The sequence below is a fragment of the Populus alba genome, chromosome 4 (genome assembly GCF_005239225.2).
Source record: "Populus alba chromosome 4, ASM523922v2, whole genome shotgun sequence".
NCBI lineage: Eukaryota > Viridiplantae > Streptophyta > Magnoliopsida > Malpighiales > Salicaceae > Populus > Populus alba.
In genome coordinates this window covers 23,067,245-23,089,363 of record NC_133287.1, presented here as the reverse complement: position 1 = coordinate 23,089,363, position 22,119 = coordinate 23,067,245, and the positions used below count along the sequence as shown (strand labels likewise).

Here is a 22,119-nt window from a genome sequence, read left to right as displayed (position 1 = left end):
CTCGATGCCTGACAAGTGTGCACTTCCACTAAATCTGGCCTCGTTTCATTTGTAAAGGAAAAAACGTGCACTTTGAAATTGAAATTTGTGTTTTTTGCAATTGAAAGTGTAATTAAGGAAGATAAAAGATAATATTTTCAATAACAAAAATGTAAAAACTCTAAATTATCTTTTCATTCTGCATGATAAAATCAGGGTCTGTTCTGGTTGAACTTGTTATTTTTAATTTTTTTTGTGATTTTAAATTATTTTGATATGTTGGTATTTTTTTTAAAAAAATTAGCTTAATATTTTCATCTAAAAATATCTATAAAACATTATAATAATCTTAATAACTTCATTTTTAATCTTAAAAAATTTTATAGTAAAAAAAACTTAAAAAACAAACTGAATAAAAAAACTTTTTTTGAATTTGAAAGTAATGGCTAAAAATACTTTTATATAACTCTTCTTCTCAAAAGAAATCTACTAATGTGACAATCAGTTTTGCAATTAGAATGCGGTTGGCCAAAGCCTTCTACATCCTTTCTTTTTTTATGTAATCATTTTTAATAAAATTTTATTTTTTCTTATTTATTATTAATGTTAATTAGAAAAGAAAAATAATAATAATAGATGAATTAATAACCCGTTTAATATTATTGTGATAATAATTTTTTACTTGAAAATATATTAAAATTAAAATTTTTTATTTTTTAAAATTTATTTTTAACATAAAAACATTAAAATAATTTAAAAATATAATATTTTTTTTTGTAAAATACTTTTAAAATATAAAATATACTGAAAAATACCAGAAGATTTGAGATTAAAGTGAAAGATGACGTGGGTTAAAGAAACCGACTTAAGAAGAGAAGAAAAACGGCGGCGGATCATCAAAAATAAGAAAATGGAAAACCCTAGTAGACTTTTCATTTTCATATTCATTTTTTTGGTAGGGGTTTTTCACCAGAATACAACTCCACAGAGAGGGAAGCGTTCCCAGCACGCGTATCTCTCCCCTTGTCTCTTTCGAATCCCCCCCTCTCCTGTCTTCTTCTTGATATCTCTTTAGAAGCAAAATCAAATAAAGAAAAACAGAGAGAGAGATGTCAGATCGATTGACGCGTATAGCTATAGTAACCTCCGACAGATGCAAACCTAAGAAGTGCCGTCAAGAATGCAAGAAAAGTTGCCCTGTCGTCAAAACTGGTACTTTTCCTTGAATCAAGTACTCCACTCTCTGTTCATTTAAATCTAATCGATCTATTTTCATTCTCGTAATTATTATCTCGAACTTAGGCTGTGATTATAAAGCTTAGGAAAGCTTTCTTATTGTCAGTTTGGAGTGTTAGGTTTTGTTATTGATAATATTGTTGTTGTGAAATTAGGGCATTTATAAATGCATAAATAAGCAATGGTTTAACCTAATATATCCAAATATTAGGGAAGCTGTGTATCGAGGTAACTCCAGCTTCGAAGATAGCTTTTATCTCGGAGGAGCTGTGCATTGGATGTGGTATCTGTGTTAAGGCAAGCTCATAACCTTCTCTCTCAGAGTTTATTATTATTGTTACTAGATTGCTGACTGGATGATTGTTTATCCTGTGATGCAGAAATGCCCGTTTGAAGCAATTCAGATCATTAACTTGCCCAAGGATTTGGATAAAGACACGACCCATCGTTATGGTCCCAATACCTTTAAATTGCACAGGTTGGTTGCCTGCCGGCCTGCCTTTACTTGCTCGATCAATGCTTTTTCTAGGAAAAAAAAAAAATACAAAATAAATGATGTATTGGCAGGTTACCTGTCCCGAGGCCTGGGCAAGTTCTTGGCTTGGTTGGAACAAATGGTATTGGCAAGTCCACTGCTCTCAAAGTTCTGGCTGGAAAACTCAAACCTAATTTGGGTCGATTCAATGTAATAAACAGCCCCATTTGTTGTATCCTTTCTCTTATTTCTAACTTACGAAGATGCATTTATGTTGGTTACCTTATTCTCTTTTTTCTTTTTTCTTTTTTCTTTTTTCTTTGCAGAATCCTCCTGATTGGCAGGAAATCTTAACTTACTTTCGAGGATCTGAGCTTCAGAATTACTTTACCCGTATCCTAGAGGATAATTTGAAGGTAGCCCATCTATTTGGGCATGCTGAATTGCATTTAAACTTTGCGTTACTGCTAGAAATATTACTCCCTTTTGTGAAAGTTACCTGACACTAACATAGGAGCCATGGTATTGATTCCTTTCACCTATCATGATCATGGCTCTGCTTTTGTCCTTTATACATGTAATTAACTTTGTGTTAGGGTTCCTTCACTTTTTCGTGAATAATAGTAATACCTAGATTGCTAATTTGATAGCTTGAGTTACAGTTTGATGCTTATGTGAAATGTCATGTAAGCTTACATGCTGTAATTCATTCCTTAGCGTGCAATCACTTCCCTTCCTCGTTACGGAGACAATCATGAAATGATGTTTTCTTAGAGAATGTTAAGATGTAAAATCATGTTCAGGATTATGCATGTGTTTTCACATCCTGAGTGTCTTTTCCATGCCTCTTCTTGGATGTCTTATTATTAGTTTACTTTTCATCTGTATCTTCCTGCTAAAATCATGTTTGTTTCATACCCAGGCCATCATAAAGCCTCAGTATGTTGACCATATTCCAAGAGCAGTTCAAGGCAATGTTGGACAAGTGCTTGACCAAAAAGATGAGAGGGACAAGAAGGCGGAACTTTGTTGTGATCTTGAACTGAACCAGGTTATAGATCGTAATGTTGGGGATTTATCTGGTGGAGAGCTCCAAAGATTTGCCATTGCTGTTGTTGCAATACAGAATGCAGAGATATATATGTTTGATGAACCTTCAAGTTATCTTGATGTCAAACAGAGGCTCAAAGCTGCCCAAGTTATCCGATCTTTGCTCAGGCCTAACAGGTTTGACCTCCTCTTTTCTTTTCTATGTTAGCATTGCTTTGTGCTTTGTACTGAGAACATGGGTTACAATGATTATGTCTTCATTTCAGCTATGTAATTGTGGTGGAGCATGATCTCAGTGTCCTGGATTATTTATCTGACTTCATTTGCTGCTTGTACGGGAAACCGGGTGCATATGGAGTGGTAACTCTTCCCTTCTCTGTGAGAGAAGGTATCAATATATTCTTGTCTGGATTTGTTCCTACAGAAAATCTGCGATTCCGGGATGAATCCTTAACCTTCAAGGTATTTTTTTAATCTCTAAACATTTACTTCCCTTCATTCTGCATTTTTTCTTTTGTCATTAAATTTGTTGCATTTCCCAGGTTGCTGAGACTCCACAGGAGAATGCTGAGGAGATTCAAACATATGCACGATACAAATACCCAACCATGAGTAAAACTCAGGGAAATTTTAAACTTCGTGTCGTTGAGGGTGAATTTACGGACTCTCAGATTGTAGTAATGCTAGGTGAGAATGGGACAGGGAAGACAACATTTATCCGTATGCTGGTAGTCTCTTCATCCTTTTTTTTCCTTGCAATGTGAATTTCTGCCTGTAAATGAGTTATTTTGTTGGCAAATGTGCAGGCTGGTTTATTGAAACCTGATACTGTAGAGGGTTCCGAAGCCGAGATACCTGAGTTCAATGTTTCTTACAAGCCTCAGAAGATCAGTCCTAAATTTCAATTCAGTGTCAGGCAGTTACTGCATTCTAAAATACGTGATTCGTATATGCATCCTCAGTTTGTTTCAGATGTCATGAAACCACTTCTTATTGAGCAACTGATGGATCAAGAAGTAGTAAATCTGTCTGGTGGAGAGTTGCAAAGAGTTGCTTTATGTCTATGCCTTGGAAAGGTAAAGAAATTTTATCTGGTCTACTATCATCTATGCTGGTGAATGAAGATTGATGCCTGGAGTTGTTTTGTTGATACTTTAATTCATGATACTGATTTCTTAAAGTATGTTGAATCCTTCATGTGTTGAGCAGTCTTGTGAAATGTAGAGTTTACTTGTAGTGTACTGGTCTGTTAAATATTTAAAGTTGCTAACTGTGGTCTGGTGTGTGGTTTTCTTGATGCAGCCAGCTGACATTTATCTGATAGATGAACCAAGTGCATATCTTGATTCTGAGCAGCGTATCGTTGCTTCGAAAGTCATCAAGAGGTTTATCCTACATGCAAAGAAGACTGCATTTGTGGTCGAGCATGATTTTATAATGGCATCATACCTGGCTGATAGAGTTATTGTGTATGAGGGACAGCCTTCTGTGGATTGCACAGCAAATTCTCCCCAGTCATTGTTGACTGGGATGAATCTCTTCTTATCTGTAAGTCCTGTATTCTCTTCCCTATTGTTTGTGTTTAAAAGAGAAAGAAAGGAAAGAAAATGAAACCAATTATGAAGAAGCCAAGTCAATGTAGATTTAATTATGAAGCCATATCTGTGAAAAATATTCCCTGGCGACGGCTCTGTTGATACCAGTTGCACTTAACGTGAAATCAAACCAAGCTTACATGCTCGCTGTTTCTTGAGGAATCTGTATTGTTGTAAATTTGACATTTACGATGAGTGAAAATATAAGGGGAGGGCAGGTGCCTCCTTGTTTGGATTTGTAACTTGTTGGATGGTAGTGAAAAAAGTTTCTTTTTTTGGTTAGAGGATATATGGGAATAAGAGTTTTTGGTACTAGATTACATTTATGTCTTTTGAATAGAGTTCCATGAATAAATAAGAGGCTATTATCATAGACTTGAGTCCAAAACATTTCAAGGTGTTGGGGGAGACATTTTAATAGAAAGTAGGGTGAAAGGAGGTAAAATCTTTTCCTTCCCCTCCTATTCAAGCGTTTTCTCAAACAAGTTTAACTAATTAGTTCTCCCTTTTCCTCTGTTCAACTCCTGCCTAGACAAAATGTTATATTTTTAGGCCTGGTTCTCTCCCTGCCTCCCTCTCTCCCTCTCTCTCAATAAAATACTAATCTTTCACATTTTTTTTCGCTCTGATGCAGCACCTGGATATCACATTTCGGCGAGACCCCAGTAATTACCGGCCAAGAATCAACAAATTGGAGTCCACCAAGGATAGGGAGCAGAAGGCAGCTGGGTCATATTATTACCTGGACGATTGATGTAACTGCTGACACAGGTCGGCATTATCTGTCCTAATTTCATATGGTCTGTTACAGCAAGCTTAGATATTTAACTCCTTTTTTGCCAACCTGGGTGCTTTAACTTTATTTGTTGTTGGCAATCATGCAGAGTTTAACGGCATCAATCTGAAAAATCATGTAACTTGGTCAAGTCAGCATGGATATGGTTAATTTTTCCATCCCAGTCAAGTGAATTCAGTATGCTGACAAATGACTGGATTACCTCTGCCTGCGAAGAAGCCATGGCATATCTTTCTGCGTAAATGAGTTTGGTGGTGCTTTATGATGTTTCTCCTGTAGCGAGTTTTGTGTTCGCCATTTTTGCTCAGGACATTAGGTGAGTGAATCGTAGTGTTACCCGTATTGGGCATTTGTTGCTTCAGGTTGCTGTACTTTGACTAGGATTGCTATTTAACCAGAGCAAAGAACAAAAAATGGCAAAGTGAGCTACTGGGGTCCTTACCTGTGTTTTTTGTATCTGTTTTATTTATTTTAACTATTCTAGCAGGGCAAGTAAACTGAACTGGTCTAGGCTCCCTTTTTATTTTGCCTAAGATATGGTCGATTTTTTTAAGTCAGACTTGTGCGGAATGAGAGGATGGTTAATCTGTCAATCAAATTAATAAGTAATAATAAAAAAGATCTCCAATTAATCCTTGATTCATGCTGTTCATGTGTGGATACAGCATCGAGTAACGAGTAGTTGGATAAAAACACCAGCTACTTTCCCCTTGTTCGCTCGTTTAGACGAGGGCTAAATCGATCTGAAGCAGTTATTCCCACCTTAAGCTTAGGTCCCGGAAAGTATTTTATCTTTTTTTTTTTAATTTTTTTTTTTGTGGAATGAGGATTGTTTTTTATGTTTTATGGTTTTTATTATGTTTAAAAGAGAATAAAATTGATTTTTTTAAAAAAATTTCATAAATTATTTCAAATAAAAATAATAAAGATTAAATTTGATAAATAAAAAAATTAATTAAAAAAATAAGGATCAAATTGATATAAAAATTAAATTAAGTTAAAATTTTATAAAATAAAATTAAAAGGGAGAAATATATATATATATATATATATATATATATATAATATATATATATATATATATATATATATATATATATAATAGCAATCAAACAGACAATCAGTAAATATTTGCAACAAGACCTTGGATCTCTTGTTCTTATTCGCAGGATGCAGTTCAACAGTAATTGTAAAGTCAGGGCAGTTGTTCGGTTGTATTTTTGGCTTCTATAATATTTAGTCCCCCTTCTGCCCTGCTCCATGAATGAAATCTTTTTGCTTCTTCCTAAGCACCCTCCGCAGCAAACTTGGATGAGTTAGGGTGCGAGTTCATGAATGAGAAAACTTGACATTAACTCACACTGTGGACTCCAAAAGATTATCCCAGTTTTCGCCAATTGGATATGGGATTTGCATCTACACACGCACGCACGCACGCACGCACAGCTTTGAGATGCAGACCTTTTCTGCGGGTATCTAAAATCCAAGAAAGATGCAAGCTACGATGGAGCCAGCTGCTACTTGACAATAGATTATGATATGCTCTTCGCAATAACCAAAGCGGTAACAAATTTGGCAATTTGGTTTCCTTATTATTATTATTATTAGCATGGTGAAAAATTAAGGTGATACATAACAAAAAAAACCTTTAAATAATGTTACAAGATGAAGGGGAAAGGATACATCAGCTTCCTCTATTTCAAATATTAAACCCTCAAGAGTCTAACTACATTCCCAATCTACGAACAAGAACACAGGACCTCTTGGTGGATTGAAAAGGAACCGGAGCAGCTATGGGATACTCACTCTCTTCTAACGTCACCTTCCTAAACCAGCATCCTACATTCCCTTTTGACTTTTGTCATCTTCTCTTTGCTCCGGGGGGGTTCTTCTGATAATTTATGCCTCCTTTTGGCAGCCAGTCCTTACCAAGGTGGGTGGTCATCCTCTGCAGATTGTGGTGGCATCGGTTTCCAATCGGATTTCTCGTCCCAGTACATGTCATAGTATATATGTCCAGGATCGTGATTTTCAACACAGCACCATATACCAACATAACGTTTCATGCGATTCCTAAATTTCTCTTCTCTTCTCTGAGCATATATTCAAAATAGCATTAGCACATGAACAGCCAAGCATTGAAAGACCATACAAATACCTTCCACTGTATGCCAGAGGCAAAACAAAAGAAAAGAAGAAGAACTTGCCTTGTCAGTGAAGCCAACAAAAGCATCTTGCATTGAAGAGAATTGAATGACTTTGACATCCTTGAATGATGAGAATGTGGTCTTGAACTACATGGTGAAAGAAAAATTTCATTACCCATGATAAAGAACAGCAGACAAGCTGTTGCATAAACTGAACTGAAGAGTTAAAATAAACAAATGTTAAAAACTCAATAAAACAAAATTAACCAACATACAAATCTGAAGTGTCATCAAGAAAGTGAAAATGTACACTTTTAATTTGTGAAGGATATCGAACACACAATACCGGTCATGTCTAGAACCATTTTTTAAGGATCATAAACAAAAAGAGAAAACAGAAGCCACCAAAGTTCCTTATAATAGGTTAAGCAAAAATGACATATGACGCTAGATTGAAAGAACTTTAAATATTGGGACTTTATAGTATTTGATAATAGATACAAGCTCTTGTAATAATTCCAATTACCATGTCTTCATTGCTGCGTTTCGGAAATCTGAGTATTCCTGGCCGACTTGTCTTGTTTGACACACCACAACCTTCGGCTCCTTCTTGACAAAGCTGAACATCAAGCCTCGACTCTTTCACCTGCAAGCATCCAAAAGACTAATTAATCCTCAAAGTTCTAAATAATGAAAAAGTGAGCCTTTCATGTGAATTCCTTGATGTTTGCTTACATGTCTAGGCAATAATGGATTATCCAAAAAAGAGTACTCTCTGAAATTGATTGCAGGGCCAAACTCCTCCTCTGGCTGCTCTTTCAACATGCTATTCACCTTCAGGTCAGTGCACAAAACATTCAGTTTCACAACATATGGATTCCAAAGTAAAATACCAGAGAAGGTTATATGAGGTGAGGTCCCTTCATCCTTGCCACAGAAATGACAACACAAATGGAAACCCTTGGGAGTTACTTGCTGATGGAAAATTCTTTGGTAAAATGGAATGCATGAGGCTTTTCTTTGATTTTTACCACAGAAAAGTGTCATGTTACATAATAAAGACACCAACGCTCTTTACAAACACAGTTTGCTAAAACTCTAAAGTAAACCACAAATCAGAGTCACTAGAATTTTCTTTAGAATATCATAAATACCTCAAATACGTGGTCCAAAGGGCATAGAAAAGGTTGCCTGGTCATAGATCCAACCAGAACTCCAGGATGGGCAAACCATAGTCTATCCAGCCTGCACCATAGTGGAGGCATGACCTGAAATTTACATATAAAAGAACAGAAAAGAGATCAAGATATAGACTACCAAAGGATTTACAAATACAACAATGATGGTCAAATATAAACAAAAAAACCGCTACAAAATAAGAGGATAGAAATGTCCAGGGTTGGTATTATTCTCACCAGCGTACGTTTTAACAACGAAGCAATTGCCAGCGCTGTCCTTACTTGTTTTATCTGAACAAAGTTATAAAAAGTTGAATTGTGAGATTCAACAATGTAGTTTCCAGGGAAGTGGCAGGAGTTAGTGGTACCAGATCAATACATGCATACCTGGTAATTAATCAGAGAAAAGTGTGTTTCAAGGTTATGCTCCCCATCCAGCAACATACTCTTTGGAATAGACGGCTTGAATGAAATGAAACCTCCTGCACATGGGTTCCAAAGAGACGTTAGACAGTGGCAATTTTTGTTAAGATAGGATAAACTCCGAAGTACTAACTAAGAGCAGGTCCAGCAATTAACACCCTGTTAGGGTTTTTATGTAAAGAGAGATTTGAGACAACATGATACACTCCAGCTTACATGTACATCTAAACTCATAAATATGAAAATTACAAATAGGCTGTGTTAATATACTCTCAACATATTCCACTTGTTTCTTTGATGATTCACATTGCTCCATTTGTTAAAATAAAGCAAAATATGAAAAATACTTGCAGAAGCTATGAGGTTGGAAGCACCTAACAAGAATAAGATTCAACCATTAACAGGAACTTGGCTCTGTATCACATGCATTGATATGCAGAATTTGTTGTATCTATTATAGTTAGAAAGTAGAGGCCTGTCAGTTTGGATTGAACTTCAAATACAAAATTAAGTCGGCATGTTTCATGGACACTTAATTTCTACATGGTCATGATGAGATCAAATACAAAAGGCAATTGTTATTGTTTTCAATAAGGTGTTCAAGTACATAGAATTTTCAGAAATCATCAATCTATTACTAGATTACCTGGTGCATCATAGTATTCTGGTGGATCATAAAAAACCATGGCTTCCCGCAATCGATGCCTCTTCCCTTCAGTACCGGCATACTGGAATGTGGTATGCACTGCATAAGGCTCCAGTCTAAGTTGTTGATACATGGCCTGCAAATACATTATTAAGGCTCAGGATATGCTTGATACTCATCATATGATATCCAGTCAGTTAAAAGAACACAGTTAAAATTGACAGGCATGTTAAAATTAGTGTTAAAACTACAAATTAATCCTACCTGGACAAAATAAGTATGTCCACTGCAAAATATACTTGCTGGTAAAACTCCAAGTTTGAGATTCCCATCAAAGGCATATACAAGTCCATTGTCTCCATCAACAGATGGTCCCATCTGCTTGCGTACAATATCATTGAATCCATTCTGATCCCATATCTTATCATCAGCTAGAAGCATATCTTTCCATTCTCTTGCCAATTTTTTTGCAGACTCTGTTGGTCGCCAGTGGAAAATTCCTATATTATAGGCAGCACCAACTGTTGAATGTGAAGAAAAAACATCTTTTCAGTAGGGTTGTAATGGTAAAGCAAACATGCAAAATACAAAAAGATTTAACATAGAGCATGGAAATAAGCAAGAAAATAGTTTTTCATTGGTTCTTCTAAAACATGTATCATCCCTCTTGTCCAAGCTATATTATCTTGGTGATATAAGCACCACAAGAGAGGGGATGTGTCTGGGAAGTCAATTCTTGCTATTAACCAAAACACAGGCAAACACCTCTTAGTTCCCAGTCTCAAATAAGAAATGGAAAATGCATTGGTGAAAGCCACCCTACGATGGTGATGGTGACAAAGGTTTCAAAGAGATAGGATATGTTGCAAAACCAGTTACTATTAGCTGAAAAAAGGCAAAGTCCATTCGGAGTGCCCAACCAAGCTCAGAAAGGGTAGACAGAATTTCAGTCAACAAAACATTGTGCTGACAAGCATTTGACATGCCAAATAATAAAACTGAAAAAAGAAGAAGTTTATATACTATACGAGTGAGGATTAAGATTCTGTTTGTAGTTTGGTGCAGAAATAGAAAGGGGGTATCAGTAATCATCAAGTATAACAAAGGTTAAGGAAATTGACATGAAAAACACATCTTGTTTCTAATACAGTCTTCACCTTGTTGCCATAGGTCCAAGCTGTCATCAACGACTGTGGGTACAACTTGATCACTTGAAGTCAAAACATCTGCTTCAGGATAACGTGCAAGATATGGAAGCGGGTCCTATTCCAGTAATGCAGCAAATACAATAAAACAAACTATCTTCAGATGCTACTAATAGAAGAAAAATGATGCAACAAAACAGCTACATCCATCCCAAAAAAACTCATGTAACAGTACCTTCAACCAGACCATGTCTGTGTCACACATCAATAGCTCAACACCATAAGGGAGGATTGCATCTATCAAAATAACTTTTTCTCTTCCCATCTTATGAAAGGTTGGCGAGCCCCACCCAACATCTGCAGTGCTCATGTGGCTTCCCATGTCAAAAACTGGAATACCTTTCCAGTACAAAGCCTCCAACAGCTTGGTGTCCATAGCACCTATTAAAAGGGAAAAAAAGAAGATCCAAGGTAAAAATATCATTTTTTTTCTTTTAAAAAACCTTAACTCTGGACTTTAATAAAGGTAGAAAAACTGAGAAAAACTAAAAATGGTCTGATAGCAATACATACCAACAAGAAGATTGGAAAGGCCCAAATCAGTCAAGTGTTTAACCCAGGAAAGGATAAAATCCATGAAAGCATAGTTACCAAAGGTAACTATAATAACATTATCTTTCACCCTTTGCTGAACCAGTTGTTTTGTGAGTCTAAAGGTCTTTAAGGGCGGGAATTTGGTACCGTGTGGGGGAGGTTCCCAAATTGGTTTTATCTGCATGGTTTGAGGGTTGGATGTCGGTGGCGATGAACCCGCAGCTAATGTTGTTGGTTTGGAAAAATTGGAAGATTGGTCCACATCTGAAAATAAACAAATAAAAAACAAATAAAATGGTTGAGATAAGTAGATTATGCATAGGAAATTAAAAATGGGAATTAAATAACTGAGAATGAAAAAATCGATTTTTACAATTAATAATAAATCTTTGATGTTAAAATGATTGATATTGTTGGAGAATAGAAAATGGAAACTAATTTGTATTATGTTAGGGTTTTATGGATGTAATAGTATTTGATACACACTCTGATGTTTATAGTGTAATCAATCAATCTACTAGTAGTAGCAGAAGCAAAAGAAAGGAAGATGCTTTCACAGTATTATACATTCATTCATTCAGTGGATTTTGCCTTTGCCTTTGAATTTGAAATTGAAACAAAACTAACTACTATTCATTCATTCCATTTATTCATAGGATGGCTCAACGATGAGAAAGTCAACGTTGGCTGGCTAGGTTCATCATGCAACTGCAATTGCAATTCAGAGAAAAGGGAAAGAAAATTATACAATTACTTAATTGGATTTGATTTGATTTGCAGTGACAGAAGAAATAGAAAGAGAGACTGTTTTTAAGTAGGAAGAAGAGATGGCTTACGACGAGTATTATCAATACTTGTAGGAATGGGAGGAGAGGAGAGCCAGGAAGTGGAGGAGGAGGATGAATTGGCGGAGTAGACGGCGGATAAAACATACAAGGAAGAGAAGACGATTCCGAGGAAGACAGTGGCGTAGATCGCGACGAAGAGAGGCTTGGAGTTGGCGATTTCCTGGTACGCATTCCTCCATGTGGAAGATGCTCCTCCGCCCCCGCCTCCCACCATTTCTTCTTCTTCTTCTTATCACTCCAACTTGAATATTTTTTTTTTCTTCAATCAAACTCACTCACGCCATTACTAATTTTGATTGATTCAATTTCAATATCAAAATAAATCCAAACCTAACCAAATCCAGGCTAGACTCAGACTATTAGTTTTATTTATTTATTAATACTAATATTTATTGTATTGGACATTTTTTTTCTCTTTTTTTTTTTTTTATATTGCAGTTTGTGCTTGGCTGCTTGCTTAGTGGCTTCCTTCACCTGCCCTCCCCCCTCCATCCCTCCCTGTAGACTATAGTGTGTGTCCTGTCCGGCAGCCGCGGTCAACTCTCCACGCTCCCTCTCTTTTCCTTTTGTCTTATTTCTCTTTTCTATATATATTTAATGTTTTTTTAATGATTTTTCATTAATTGATTTAATAATTGGTAGATAATGAATAAAAGTGCATGCATAATTATTATAAAAAATTCAAATATATTTTATACTGTTTCTTATAAACATAGTTAAGAAATTAAAACAATATTCTTTATATTCTAAAAATTGCAATAAATAATAGTGAAGTGGTCATCTAAATAGGGAATCTTCCATTTAATTCTCCTTATATCCATAATACAGGCACTTAATGGCATCTTTCTTGCCAGTCCAGCGTATTGTTCAAGCCCACGTCCACGCATTTCCAGCTTATAAATATTAATCGCCAAATTAATTAATACTCCTGTAATATTATTTTTTATCCAGTAATAAAAGTGTTTTTAACTAGTTTTGACTTTAATTAATTGAGATTAAATCCATGCCCGGTTTTAAAAACATAAAAAAAAAAAAAAGATTTAATTAAGACCCTTGTGTAGTTATCACTCATAGGACACTTCCAACGCCAAGTGCTCAAATATTCCAAAGCTATGAATCTTACATTTTTCCTTGTCACCTGCATACTCACGGCTTGATGTGTAAAAGGGCATTGATTGATTACAACATTCAGCTCGATCTTAATTGCCATGAAAAACAAGATTTCATAATTCTGAGCTAGGCATTAGCTTAGCAAATTAATATCTAGCAATAGCAAGAACAAGAAGGCAATTAAATCCACCAAACTGATCATATCATGTGGCTCTTTGGATTCTCCACCAAACATCCAAGAAAGCTGTGGATAATTGGAGCCATATCCCTAGTAATCCTTGTAATCACAGCCTTGAGGAGATATTTCATGCACCTTGATCATAAGAAAACAAGTGATGATGGTGATCATCGCTGCAGCACTGCTGTCCAAGTTACAGGAAGAGTAGTAGAGCAAGAAGCAGTGGTTACCAAGTGGTGCCCTGGTGTCATACGGACTTACGCACTCGAGGAGTTGAAGATGGCAACAAGGGATTTTCGAATTCGGATAGGGGTTGGAGCTACTTCTTTTGTTTATCTTGCAGATCTTGGGGATGGACGATTCGGGGCGGTAAAGAGAGTGATGGAGGATAGAGGTGGGAGCAAGAAGATATTCTTGGATGAAGTCTCAATCTTGTTACGGATTTCTCATCCAAATTTAGCCAGGTTGATGGGTTTCTTCTTGGAAAAAGGCATGCCAAATCTTCTTAATTTTATATGTTCTTCTTCAACCTTTCTTCACTTCAGTTTATTAATCACGTATATGCATGCCAGTTGATTATTCTTGGAAAAACGCTGGTTTGATTCAGACAATTGATGAAGCCTAGGGTTCTTATAGGTCCCACAAGTGTGTCACTATATGGATTATTTAACAACTTACAGATTGAGCTCACCTCTCCCAAGGATCATTTTACATCCCAAGATTAAGAGGCAAACAAATGTTCCAAATCCAAAAACTAGGCGAACTAACACTAATTTAATGGGTCTGTGCAGGAGAACAACTTCTTCTACCAGAGGATGTCCCAAACAAGACTCTCTTTGACAGGATCCACACTCACCATGGCCAATCCCCGGGTATTCTTTCATGGTCTAGCCGCTTAAGCATTGCACTTGACATTGCTCGAGCGCTCGATTACCTCCACTCGCGAGCTGATCCAACCATCATTCACAGGGATGTCAAGTCCTCTAGCATCCTCTTAGTTGACGATGATCACGCCAAGCTTGCCGACTTTGGGCTATGCAAGTTAGGCTATGACAGACCAGACTCAGAAACTAGCACCGCTCCTAGTTCTCCAACTAGCATCAGGGGCTCTTCTGGTTACATTGACATCAACTACCTCAATACAGGCCTTGCAACACCCAAGATTGATGTTTATAGCTACGGGGTGCTGCTACTTGAGCTCATCACAGGCCTCAAATCAGTACAAGGTTCTGTGACGCTTGCTAAATGGACCGAGGAGTGGAGGAAGAGTGATGATGTAGAAGTTTGGGCAAATCTACAGGATCCAAAACTTAAAGGGAATGCGAATTTGGAGCAGTTAAGTGTATTGTCGATCCCCACTTGTTGTCAGTATAAAACCTTACATGCACATACTCTGCTTTTGTTCACTGCATTGATTGTAATCTCTTAGCTATACATAATTATCAGGCATTCGAAAGGAAAGGTTTATATACTTATCCTGTTACGTATTTTTCATGTACTATGATTAGTGTATATATATACACTTGCAAATTCCAACTGAAATGGGCATTCAGGTGAAATCGTTGCTTAAATACAATCCAAAACAGAGAAGAAGAAATGATTTATAGAGAAATAACTAATTGATTCTTTTACATATCAGTGATGGCCCGTCCCCCACCTTTATTCTCTTAGCACATAACATGCATACACTGCAAGTAAATTGGTTTATATCATTCAAAAGTTGACATTTCTGTCTGGTAAAAGAAGCAGCCAGAAGGGCGCTGATGATCAGGCATCAGAGCCAGCATAACAGGACCTCGTGCAGCTTCTTCAGTAGTTACGCTTCCAGTGTTATTATTAAAGTCCGAGCAAGTAAAACCAGGACAAACTGCATTGATTGCGATTTTGGGGTACTTCTTCGCCAAAATCCTTGTGTAGGCATTTTGAGCAGCCTTGGACACAGTATAAGCTGAAAAAAGGGTAGGCCAACGTTTGGTTTCCAGTAAATCATTCTTAAAATCCTCCAGGAACTCTTCCACCAGCTCCTCAACTTTTTCTTCTGTGAGGCCATCAACATCACCTAGCATCTTTTTGGTTTTTTCATTAGGAAAAAACTGCAGGAGAAACAAATTTTGATGATGAACTTTTCCATATATATATGATTGTATGCTAATTAAACTTTATCTAGTGCCTGAAAGAGATGGATATATATGGCGTGTTTACCTTTAGCTTCCCAAAGGAGGAGGAGACATTGACTATTCTTGCAGAATTGGATTGTTCAAGGATAGGAATTAATGCTTCAGTTAGGTGCTTGATTCCATAATAATTTGTTCTCAGGCAACTATCTGACATTTCATAAGTTTGCTTCAGAAGTTTTCTTTGTGATGCAGCATTTACACCTATAATCTGATCAATAATCCAATACAGCAAAACGTTAGAGATTGAAAACATATATAGTTGTATTTTTTTTCCAACTTCAGAATTCCATTACCATCATTCTCAACGAAATTTATAAGAAGATAGTATTACTTTAAGAGACTTACATCTTCAACACCAAATCTTAACTTCTTCCAGTCATCTTCTTTAATTTCTGTTCCAGTAATGCCTGCATTGTTCCCCTGTTGCGGTTTCCTAATCATATTAGAATTTGTAGACAAGTGCCAGGAACAATATAAATTTATCAACAAGTAAAGAACTCCTTGGAAGGAATTGAGAACATTACCAATATATCAAGCCTTCCGAATTGGTTTCTGATGAAATTGGCCAAGGAAGCAATGCTGAGTTCGTCCATTACATCAAGTTGATGAAAAACCACGTCAGAAAAACCTGAAACTCGGAGGCTTTTAACAGCTTCCAGACCCCTCCCCTCATCTCTAGCCGTTAAAACCACCAGGACCCCTTTAGATGCCAGCTGCCTGCAAATCTCTAAACCAATTGTTGAGGATCCTCCAGAATCCCCTCCTGATTCTTAGCTCATAATTATAGGAATGTAATATATTGTATTTATGTTATGATTCTTTCCTTCTTAGTAGTCCAGCTACACATGTATACATGCTCTATATAAATAAAACGTATCTCCACCTCATAAGTATGGTGGTTTCTCAAAACCTTCACACCAATCCCTTTATTTGCACCCGTAACGACTGCAATCCTGAAATTTCATATAAAAAAAAAAGAAAAAGGTATTAGAATATGAAGTTTGTGAGTATATTTTTCGAGTCAACACATGTTGCAGAGGAGAGGTTTCGTAATAAAGAAGTGCCTTTCGGTTGGAAGAACTTCTGCCATTGTTGGCGAGAGCTTCAGATTGTGTGATGCTACCGAGATAACTGTTGGGACAATTTATAGACATCCATAATAGCTAAGAAGATGACGAGTAATAAGAGAGAGGTCACGTATGCTATGACCACTTTTGGTTCCCATGTATACGGTGACCACTTTTGGTTCCCACGTATGCGGTGACCTCAGAATAGCCAAAAAGTCCCAAATGCTCACTGACGCACGATTTTTCAATGTAGACATTTGTTGGTATATAATCAGAAAATTATAGTTCGAAATAAAAAGATGGAAAAAAAAATGATTTGTTATTATTATAAAAGAAATCACCAACAATATATATTTATTGCTAATGCATGTTAGTAAATTTAAAGGTAATATTTAAATTATAACATAATAAACAACCCTTTTTTTCTTCTTTTTTATTTTTTCTTCTTCTTCAAAAAAAAAAACAGCATATATTACCACTCCTATTTTGTCACAAATTAAACTCTTATCATCACAAATTTAGCGACTCTAACACTCAGTTTATTAGCATCTATGTTCTAGTTTAATTTTTTAAAAGAATTCACCACATCAAGTAAGCAAGACTATCCACTTTTTCAATCCATTTTAAAAATGTTATTTTCTTGGTTTTTTTTTTTTGTAGTATATACAACTTGTTTTTGTGTTTATTTGTTTTTATAGATTCTTCTCATAGAAATTTGTTTTAAGATTCGCCACATCAAGTAAGTAAAACTTCAATATTCTTATAGTTAGGCCCTTGATTAGTCCAATTAAACCTTCTAAAAAATCAATTAAGTTCTTAGACTTTAATTTTTTTCTAATTAACACTCAAATTGACTCCAAAAACTTATTTTCCTTGCAATCAACTCCTCAATAAGATTAATTAAGCCTTCCAAAATTCTTTTTGATTTCTTTACCTCCAATAAAAATATTTTCACCAATAAAACCCTTTGTCAATCTGAATTAAGTTGCTAATTTTATCGATCTTATATATTTTTATCCTCCAACCTTTTCACTTGTTATTTTGATCCTTCACCACCAACTTGGACAATCTTCTAAGCTTTCTTCTTATATATCTTCTTGTGTTTTGGATTTTCTTTTTCTATTTTTTTCTTTTCTTGATTTTTTTATAAGATTAAAAGTGAGTAACACCATAAACTACCAGGCTAGGTATCTAGTTTTATGAGGAAATGTGTTAGAGGTCTAAGGTAGCCTTATCAAATGTTGGACCATATACTCCAATACTAATTGGATATTAGTATCGATTTTATGTTGGGCTTAGCCCGTAACTAATGAACCATGAATTTTATTTTTATTATTATGGATAAATTCTCAAAGATTGCCAATTTCATAATTTGTTGGAAGAGCATGAATGTGTCCCAAATAACCCACCTTTCCTTTCAATGGGGTGGTTTGTTTACATGACATTTATAGGTCTATCACTTTCAATTAAAGATGTGAAGTTTATAAGTAATTTTTGGAAGATCTTCTTAGAAAAGTTTGGGAACTCAACTGAAAAATAGTGGTATATATCATCCTTATACAAATAAGCAAACTAAGCTGGTTAACCATAGCCTCGACAACTTGCTGTGGAGTTTAGTTGGAGGCAAGCCAAACCAATCGGATATGAGATTGCTACAAGTAAAATTTGCTTATAATATGTCTCAAAATCATACTACCCAATTAAATTCATTTGAGATTGTCTATGGAAAAAACCCTTCAAGAGTATTGAAGTAGATGCATGTTCCTTATAGGGATGACTAAGCATCTAAGCTAACAATACAACAGATTACTTGTATGGTATTCAAGAGCAAGTCAAGAAGATAATCACTAACATCAATGCCAGGTATAAGGCCCTGACTAATACTCATCATATGAGAGTGGTGTTGAAGTTAGTGATTTAGTATAGTAGTACTTACTCGTGATAGGTTTCTTGTAGGCAAGTACAATAAACTGAAATAAATGAAGGTAGGACTTTGTGAGGTGTTGTAAAAGATAAATGCTTATAGACTTTGCCTTCTTATCCATTTGAAAACTTTTGATGTTTTTAATGTTCAACACTTAACACCTTATCTAGAAGAAGAACAAAATTTGAGGATGAGCTCTCTTTATCTTAGGGAGAATGATGTAGTCAGGCTTGTAAAGGCTGAAGATTCTTAGCATTTAGGTGTGGATTTGGCATAACTAGATAGGGATCTGATCTAGAAAGACTATTTAAATTGCCTAACATATACTTATATATGGATTGTTGAGACCATTTGAGGACCGAAAGGAGGTATAATAGCACTAGAGCAGGTTAGAAGCTTAAAACTATGATAACAAGATATCCGACTTTTAGATTAAACTAAAAAGGTTTTAGGTAAATCTACAAAAAAAAAAAAAATCCCATTGAAAGCCATTTGTCTCTTATTGGACCATTAGATCTCTCAAAATTAGATCCAGAAGTTGTTATTGAAGCTAATTTTGTTGTTTTTCCTATGATTTTTTGGATTTATTATTTTTATTCAGATTTTATTTTAATCTCCTTTAAGTTGTTTTCTAGTAGAAGTAGAGACTTGTAATCTGTATAAAGGTCTTGTAACACTTTTAAGGATGCAAACCACTATATGCTTATTTAAAAAAATAAAATAAAATTATGAATTTATATTTCATGTGTATAATTGTTTTTGCTAAATAGAATTTATGTATTTTCTGTGTTATTATTGTACCTTTTGCCTATATCACGTGGTGGGGAGTATTTTTAGAAATATAGAGTTGTGAAGATAAAGAACACTTCCAAAACGGCAAGTTCCAACTGAGATCGATGAGCATTCAGGTGATATAATTATCGCTGCTCCAGAATACAGAAGAAATAATTGTTAATTTCTTTGACATGTCTGTACTGATGGCCAGTACTCAATTGAAACTTGAAGCATCCATCAACTTTATGCGGCGAAATATCCCATCTTTAATTAGAAATTCAGCCTGGAGATGTAGAATATGAACAGCCCTCCCCACCTTTATTCTCTTAGTGCATTATATCATTCAATATATTAAACAAAATTTCAGCTCTTTTGACTAAGAATAGCTCCCCAACATAAAAACATTGTTTTAGCTCTTCAAAGTAGCTCGCCCTTTAAAGCTATAAAAATAAGGGATGAAGCTCAAATTTCTGTGTCTTTTTATTTTCACTTTCCTTTTGGCTCTTCCCATGAGATTTCCTACACAGCCTTGGAAACAATATAACCTGAAAAAGGGGAGGCCAATGTTTAGTTTGGTTTCCACTAAATCATTCTTGAACTCTTCCACCAGCTTCCCAACCTTTTCTTCAGTGAGGCCGTCAGCATCACCTAGCTCCTTTTGGCTTTATTCGAGGAATAAACTGGAGGAGAAAACAAATTTTGATCATTCCTTATTGAAATATTGAGTTGTCAAGATAAGAACGCTTCCAAAACAGCAAATTCCAACTGAAATGGACGTTCAAGTGATAGGTTGCTTAAATACAATCCAGAAGAAAATTAAAATGATTAAAAGAGAAATAATTGCTTCTTTTATATACCAGTACTCAATTAAAACTCGAAGCATACATCAGCTTTGTGTGGTGAAATATCCCATCATTTATTAAAACTTTCGTGTGGAGATATATGATAAGAATAGCTCCCCCCACCTTTATTCTCTTAGTACATAAGATGCATACACTGCAAGTACATTGGTTGATATCATTCAAAAAGTTGACATTTCTGTCTGAAAAAAGAAGCAGCCAGAAGGGCGCTGTTGATCAGGCAGCAGAGCCAGCATAACAGGACCTCGTGCAGCTTCTTCAACAGTGAAAATCCCAGTGCTATCATTGATGTCTGTGTTAGTAAAACCAGGACAGACTGCGTTGGTTGCAATTTTGGGGTACTTCTTTGCCAAAATCCTTGTGTAGGCATTGAGAGCAGCCTTGGACACTATATAAGCTGAAAAAAGGGGAGGCCAATGTTTGGTTTCCACTAAATCATTCTTAACATCCTCCAGGAAATCTTCCACCAGCTTCTCAACCTTTTCTTCTGTAAGGCCATCAACATCACCTAGCTCCTTTTTGGCTTTTTCATTAAGAATAAACTGCAGGAGAAACAAATTTTGGTAGTGAACTTTTTCATATATGATAATGAAACTATATCTACTGCCTGAAAGAGACGGATATGGCGTGTTTACCTTCAGCTTCCCCAGGGTGGAGGAGACATTGACTATTCTTGCAGAACTGGATTGCTCAAGGATAGGAATTAACGCTTCAGTTAGGTGCTTGGTTCCGTAATAATTAGTTCTCAGGCAACTGACTGTTATTTCATAAGTTTGGTTCACAAATTTTTTTTGTGATACAGCATCTGGACCGGTAATCTGATCAATACTCCAATACAGCAAAACGTTAGAAATTGAAAACATGTACTTGTTTTTTTTATTATTTCTTTAATTATAATCGTTTTCAACGACATTTATAAGATCATATCGCTTTGAGAGACTTACATCTTCAACACTATAACTAAAGTTCTTCCTGTCCTCTGCTTTAACTCCGCTTCCAAGAACGCCTGCATTGTTCACCTGTTGCGGTTGCCTAAACATATTAGAATCTGTAGACAAGTGCCAGTCACAATATATATACATTTATCAAAACGAAAGAACTCTTTGGAAGGAAATGAGTGTGTTACTAATATATCAAGCCTTCCGAATTGGTTTCTGATGAAATTGGCCAAGGAAGCAATACTGAGATCGTCCACCACATCAAGTTGATGAAAAACTACATCAGAAAAACCTGAAACTTTGAGGCTCTTGACAGCTTCAAGACCCCTCTCCTCATCTCTAGCTGTTAAAACCACCAAAACCCCTTTAGATGCCAGCTGCCTGCAAATCTCTAAACCAATCCCTTTATTTGAACCCGTAACGACTGCAATCCTGAAATTCCATATAAAAAAGAAAGAAAGGTATTAGAATATGAAGTTTGTGAGTATATTTTTCGAGTCAACACATGTTGCAGAGGAGAGGTTTCGTAATAAAGAAGTGCCTTTTGGTTGGAATTACTTCTGCCATTGTTGGCGAGAGCTTCAGATTTTGTGATGCTACCGAGATAATTGTTGGGACAACTTATAGATATCCATAATAGTTAAGACGATGACTAGTAATAGGAGAAAGAGGTCATGTATGCTATGACCACTTTTGGTTCCAACGTATGCGGTGACCTCAAAACAGCCAAAAAGTCCAAAATGTTCACCGACGCACGATTTTTCAATGAAGATATTTGTAGGTATATAATGAGAAAATTATTGTCGGAAATAAAAAGATGAAAAAAAATAAAAAAATTGTTAATACTATAGAAGGAATTACCAACAAAATATACTTCTCGCTAATACATTTCAGTAAATTTATTGATATTATTTAAGTTATGATCTAATAGACAAACCCTTCTCTTCCTTTTTATTTCTTCTCAATATTCTTCTTCTTA

At 35.7% G+C, this 22,119-nt stretch overlaps 5 protein-coding genes across 7 annotated transcripts; 2 read left to right on the top strand and 3 right to left on the bottom strand.

The window, feature by feature from the left end:
* The first annotated feature begins 901 nt into the window (after positions 1-901).
* LOC118050088 (ABC transporter E family member 2) lies at positions 902-5,688 on the top strand. 2 transcript variants are annotated; one of them, XM_035060323.2, is made up of 12 exons: positions 902-1,191; positions 1,427-1,512; positions 1,596-1,693; positions 1,783-1,900; positions 2,017-2,106; positions 2,613-2,917; positions 3,007-3,202; positions 3,283-3,468; positions 3,547-3,816; positions 4,043-4,288; positions 4,970-5,135; positions 5,220-5,688. In XM_035060323.2, exons 1-11 carry the CDS (start codon positions 1,089-1,091, stop codon positions 5,087-5,089), a joined length of 1,818 nt encoding a protein of 605 aa, XP_034916214.1. In that variant the 5' UTR covers positions 902-1,088; the 3' UTR covers positions 5,090-5,135; positions 5,220-5,688. The 2 variants fall into 2 exon arrangements, with proteins under 2 accessions (XP_034916214.1, XP_034916213.1); XM_035060322.2 differs by having other exon boundaries at positions 903-1,191; positions 4,970-5,106.
* Positions 5,689-6,702: 1,014 nt separating this feature from the next.
* Positions 6,703-12,583, bottom strand: LOC118050089 (arabinosyltransferase XEG113). The gene is made up of 13 exons (XM_035060325.2): positions 12,101-12,583; positions 11,244-11,528; positions 10,906-11,111; positions 10,683-10,788; positions 9,790-10,046; positions 9,526-9,661; positions 8,844-8,938; positions 8,694-8,747; positions 8,433-8,546; positions 8,014-8,112; positions 7,805-7,924; positions 7,339-7,425; positions 6,703-7,224 (listed from the first exon to the last, which is right to left on the bottom strand). The coding sequence occupies exons 1-13, from the start codon at positions 12,324-12,326 to the stop codon at positions 7,057-7,059; spliced, it is 1,953 nt and encodes a 650-aa protein (XP_034916216.1). The 5' UTR covers positions 12,327-12,583; the 3' UTR covers positions 6,703-7,056.
* Positions 12,584-12,792: 209 nt separating this feature from the next.
* On the top strand, positions 12,793-15,002 carry LOC118050090 (probable receptor-like protein kinase At1g49730). The gene is made up of 2 exons (XM_035060326.2): positions 12,793-13,890; positions 14,192-15,002. Exons 1-2 carry the CDS (start codon positions 13,428-13,430, stop codon positions 14,827-14,829), a joined length of 1,101 nt encoding a protein of 366 aa, XP_034916217.1. The 5' UTR covers positions 12,793-13,427; the 3' UTR covers positions 14,830-15,002.
* LOC118050092 ((+)-neomenthol dehydrogenase) lies at positions 15,001-16,732 on the bottom strand. 2 transcript variants are annotated; one of them, XM_073408780.1, is made up of 5 exons: positions 16,642-16,732; positions 16,102-16,530; positions 15,923-15,997; positions 15,603-15,785; positions 15,001-15,493 (listed from the first exon to the last, which is right to left on the bottom strand). In XM_073408780.1, exons 2-5 carry the CDS (start codon positions 16,168-16,170, stop codon positions 15,110-15,112), a joined length of 711 nt encoding a protein of 236 aa, XP_073264881.1. In that variant the 5' UTR covers positions 16,171-16,530; positions 16,642-16,732; the 3' UTR covers positions 15,001-15,109. The 2 variants fall into 2 exon arrangements, with proteins under 2 accessions (XP_073264881.1, XP_073264880.1); XM_073408779.1 differs by having other exon boundaries at positions 16,102-16,718.
* Positions 16,733-20,167: 3,435 nt separating this feature from the next.
* Positions 20,168-21,839, bottom strand: LOC118050093 ((+)-neomenthol dehydrogenase). Its single transcript, XM_035060328.2, has 5 exons — positions 21,682-21,839; positions 21,329-21,572; positions 21,147-21,221; positions 20,838-21,020; positions 20,168-20,744 (listed from the first exon to the last, which is right to left on the bottom strand). The coding sequence occupies exons 1-5, from the start codon at positions 21,705-21,707 to the stop codon at positions 20,364-20,366; spliced, it is 909 nt and encodes a 302-aa protein (XP_034916219.1). The 5' UTR covers positions 21,708-21,839; the 3' UTR covers positions 20,168-20,363.
* Positions 21,840-22,119: the final 280 nt, after the last annotated feature.

Coding starts and splice junctions, on each gene's coding strand:
- LOC118050088 (XM_035060323.2), top strand. CDS start 1,089: ATGTCAGATCGATTGACGCGTATAGCTATAGTAACCTCCGACAGATGC. Junction 1,513..1,595: donor GATGTGGTATCTGTGTTAAG/GCAAGCTCATAA, acceptor CCTGTGATGCAG/AAATGCCCGTTTGAAGCAAT. Junction 2,107..2,612: donor TCCTAGAGGATAATTTGAAG/GTAGCCCATCTA, acceptor TTTCATACCCAG/GCCATCATAAAGCCTCAGTA.
- LOC118050089 (XM_035060325.2), bottom strand. CDS start 12,326: ATGGTGGGAGGCGGGGGCGGAGGAGCATCTTCCACATGGAGGAATGCG. Junction 8,547..8,693: donor CGTTGTTAAAACGTACGCTG/GTGAGAATAATA, acceptor TGTAAATTTCAG/GTCATGCCTCCACTATGGTG. Junction 8,113..8,432: donor CTTTGGACCACGTATTTGAG/GTATTTATGATA, acceptor ACTGACCTGAAG/GTGAATAGCATGTTGAAAGA.
- LOC118050090 (XM_035060326.2), top strand. CDS start 13,428: ATGTGGCTCTTTGGATTCTCCACCAAACATCCAAGAAAGCTGTGGATA. Junction 13,891..14,191: donor GGGTTTCTTCTTGGAAAAAG/GCATGCCAAATC, acceptor GGGTCTGTGCAG/GAGAACAACTTCTTCTACCA.
- LOC118050092 (XM_073408780.1), bottom strand. CDS start 16,170: ATGGACGAACTCAGCATTGCTTCCTTGGCCAATTTCATCAGAAACCAA. Junction 15,786..15,922: donor TAAGATTTGGTGTTGAAGAT/GTAAGTCTCTTA, acceptor ATTATTGATCAG/ATTATAGGTGTAAATGCTGC. Junction 15,494..15,602: donor CCTCCTTTGGGAAGCTAAAG/GTAAACACGCCA, acceptor TTTCTCCTGCAG/TTTTTTCCTAATGAAAAAAC.
- LOC118050093 (XM_035060328.2), bottom strand. CDS start 21,707: ATGGCAGAAGTAATTCCAACCAAAAG. Junction 21,222..21,328: donor TCGGAAGGCTTGATATATTA/GTAACACACTCA, acceptor CAACCGCAACAG/GTGAACAATGCAGGCGTTCT. Junction 20,745..20,837: donor CCACCCTGGGGAAGCTGAAG/GTAAACACGCCA, acceptor TTTCTCCTGCAG/TTTATTCTTAATGAAAAAGC.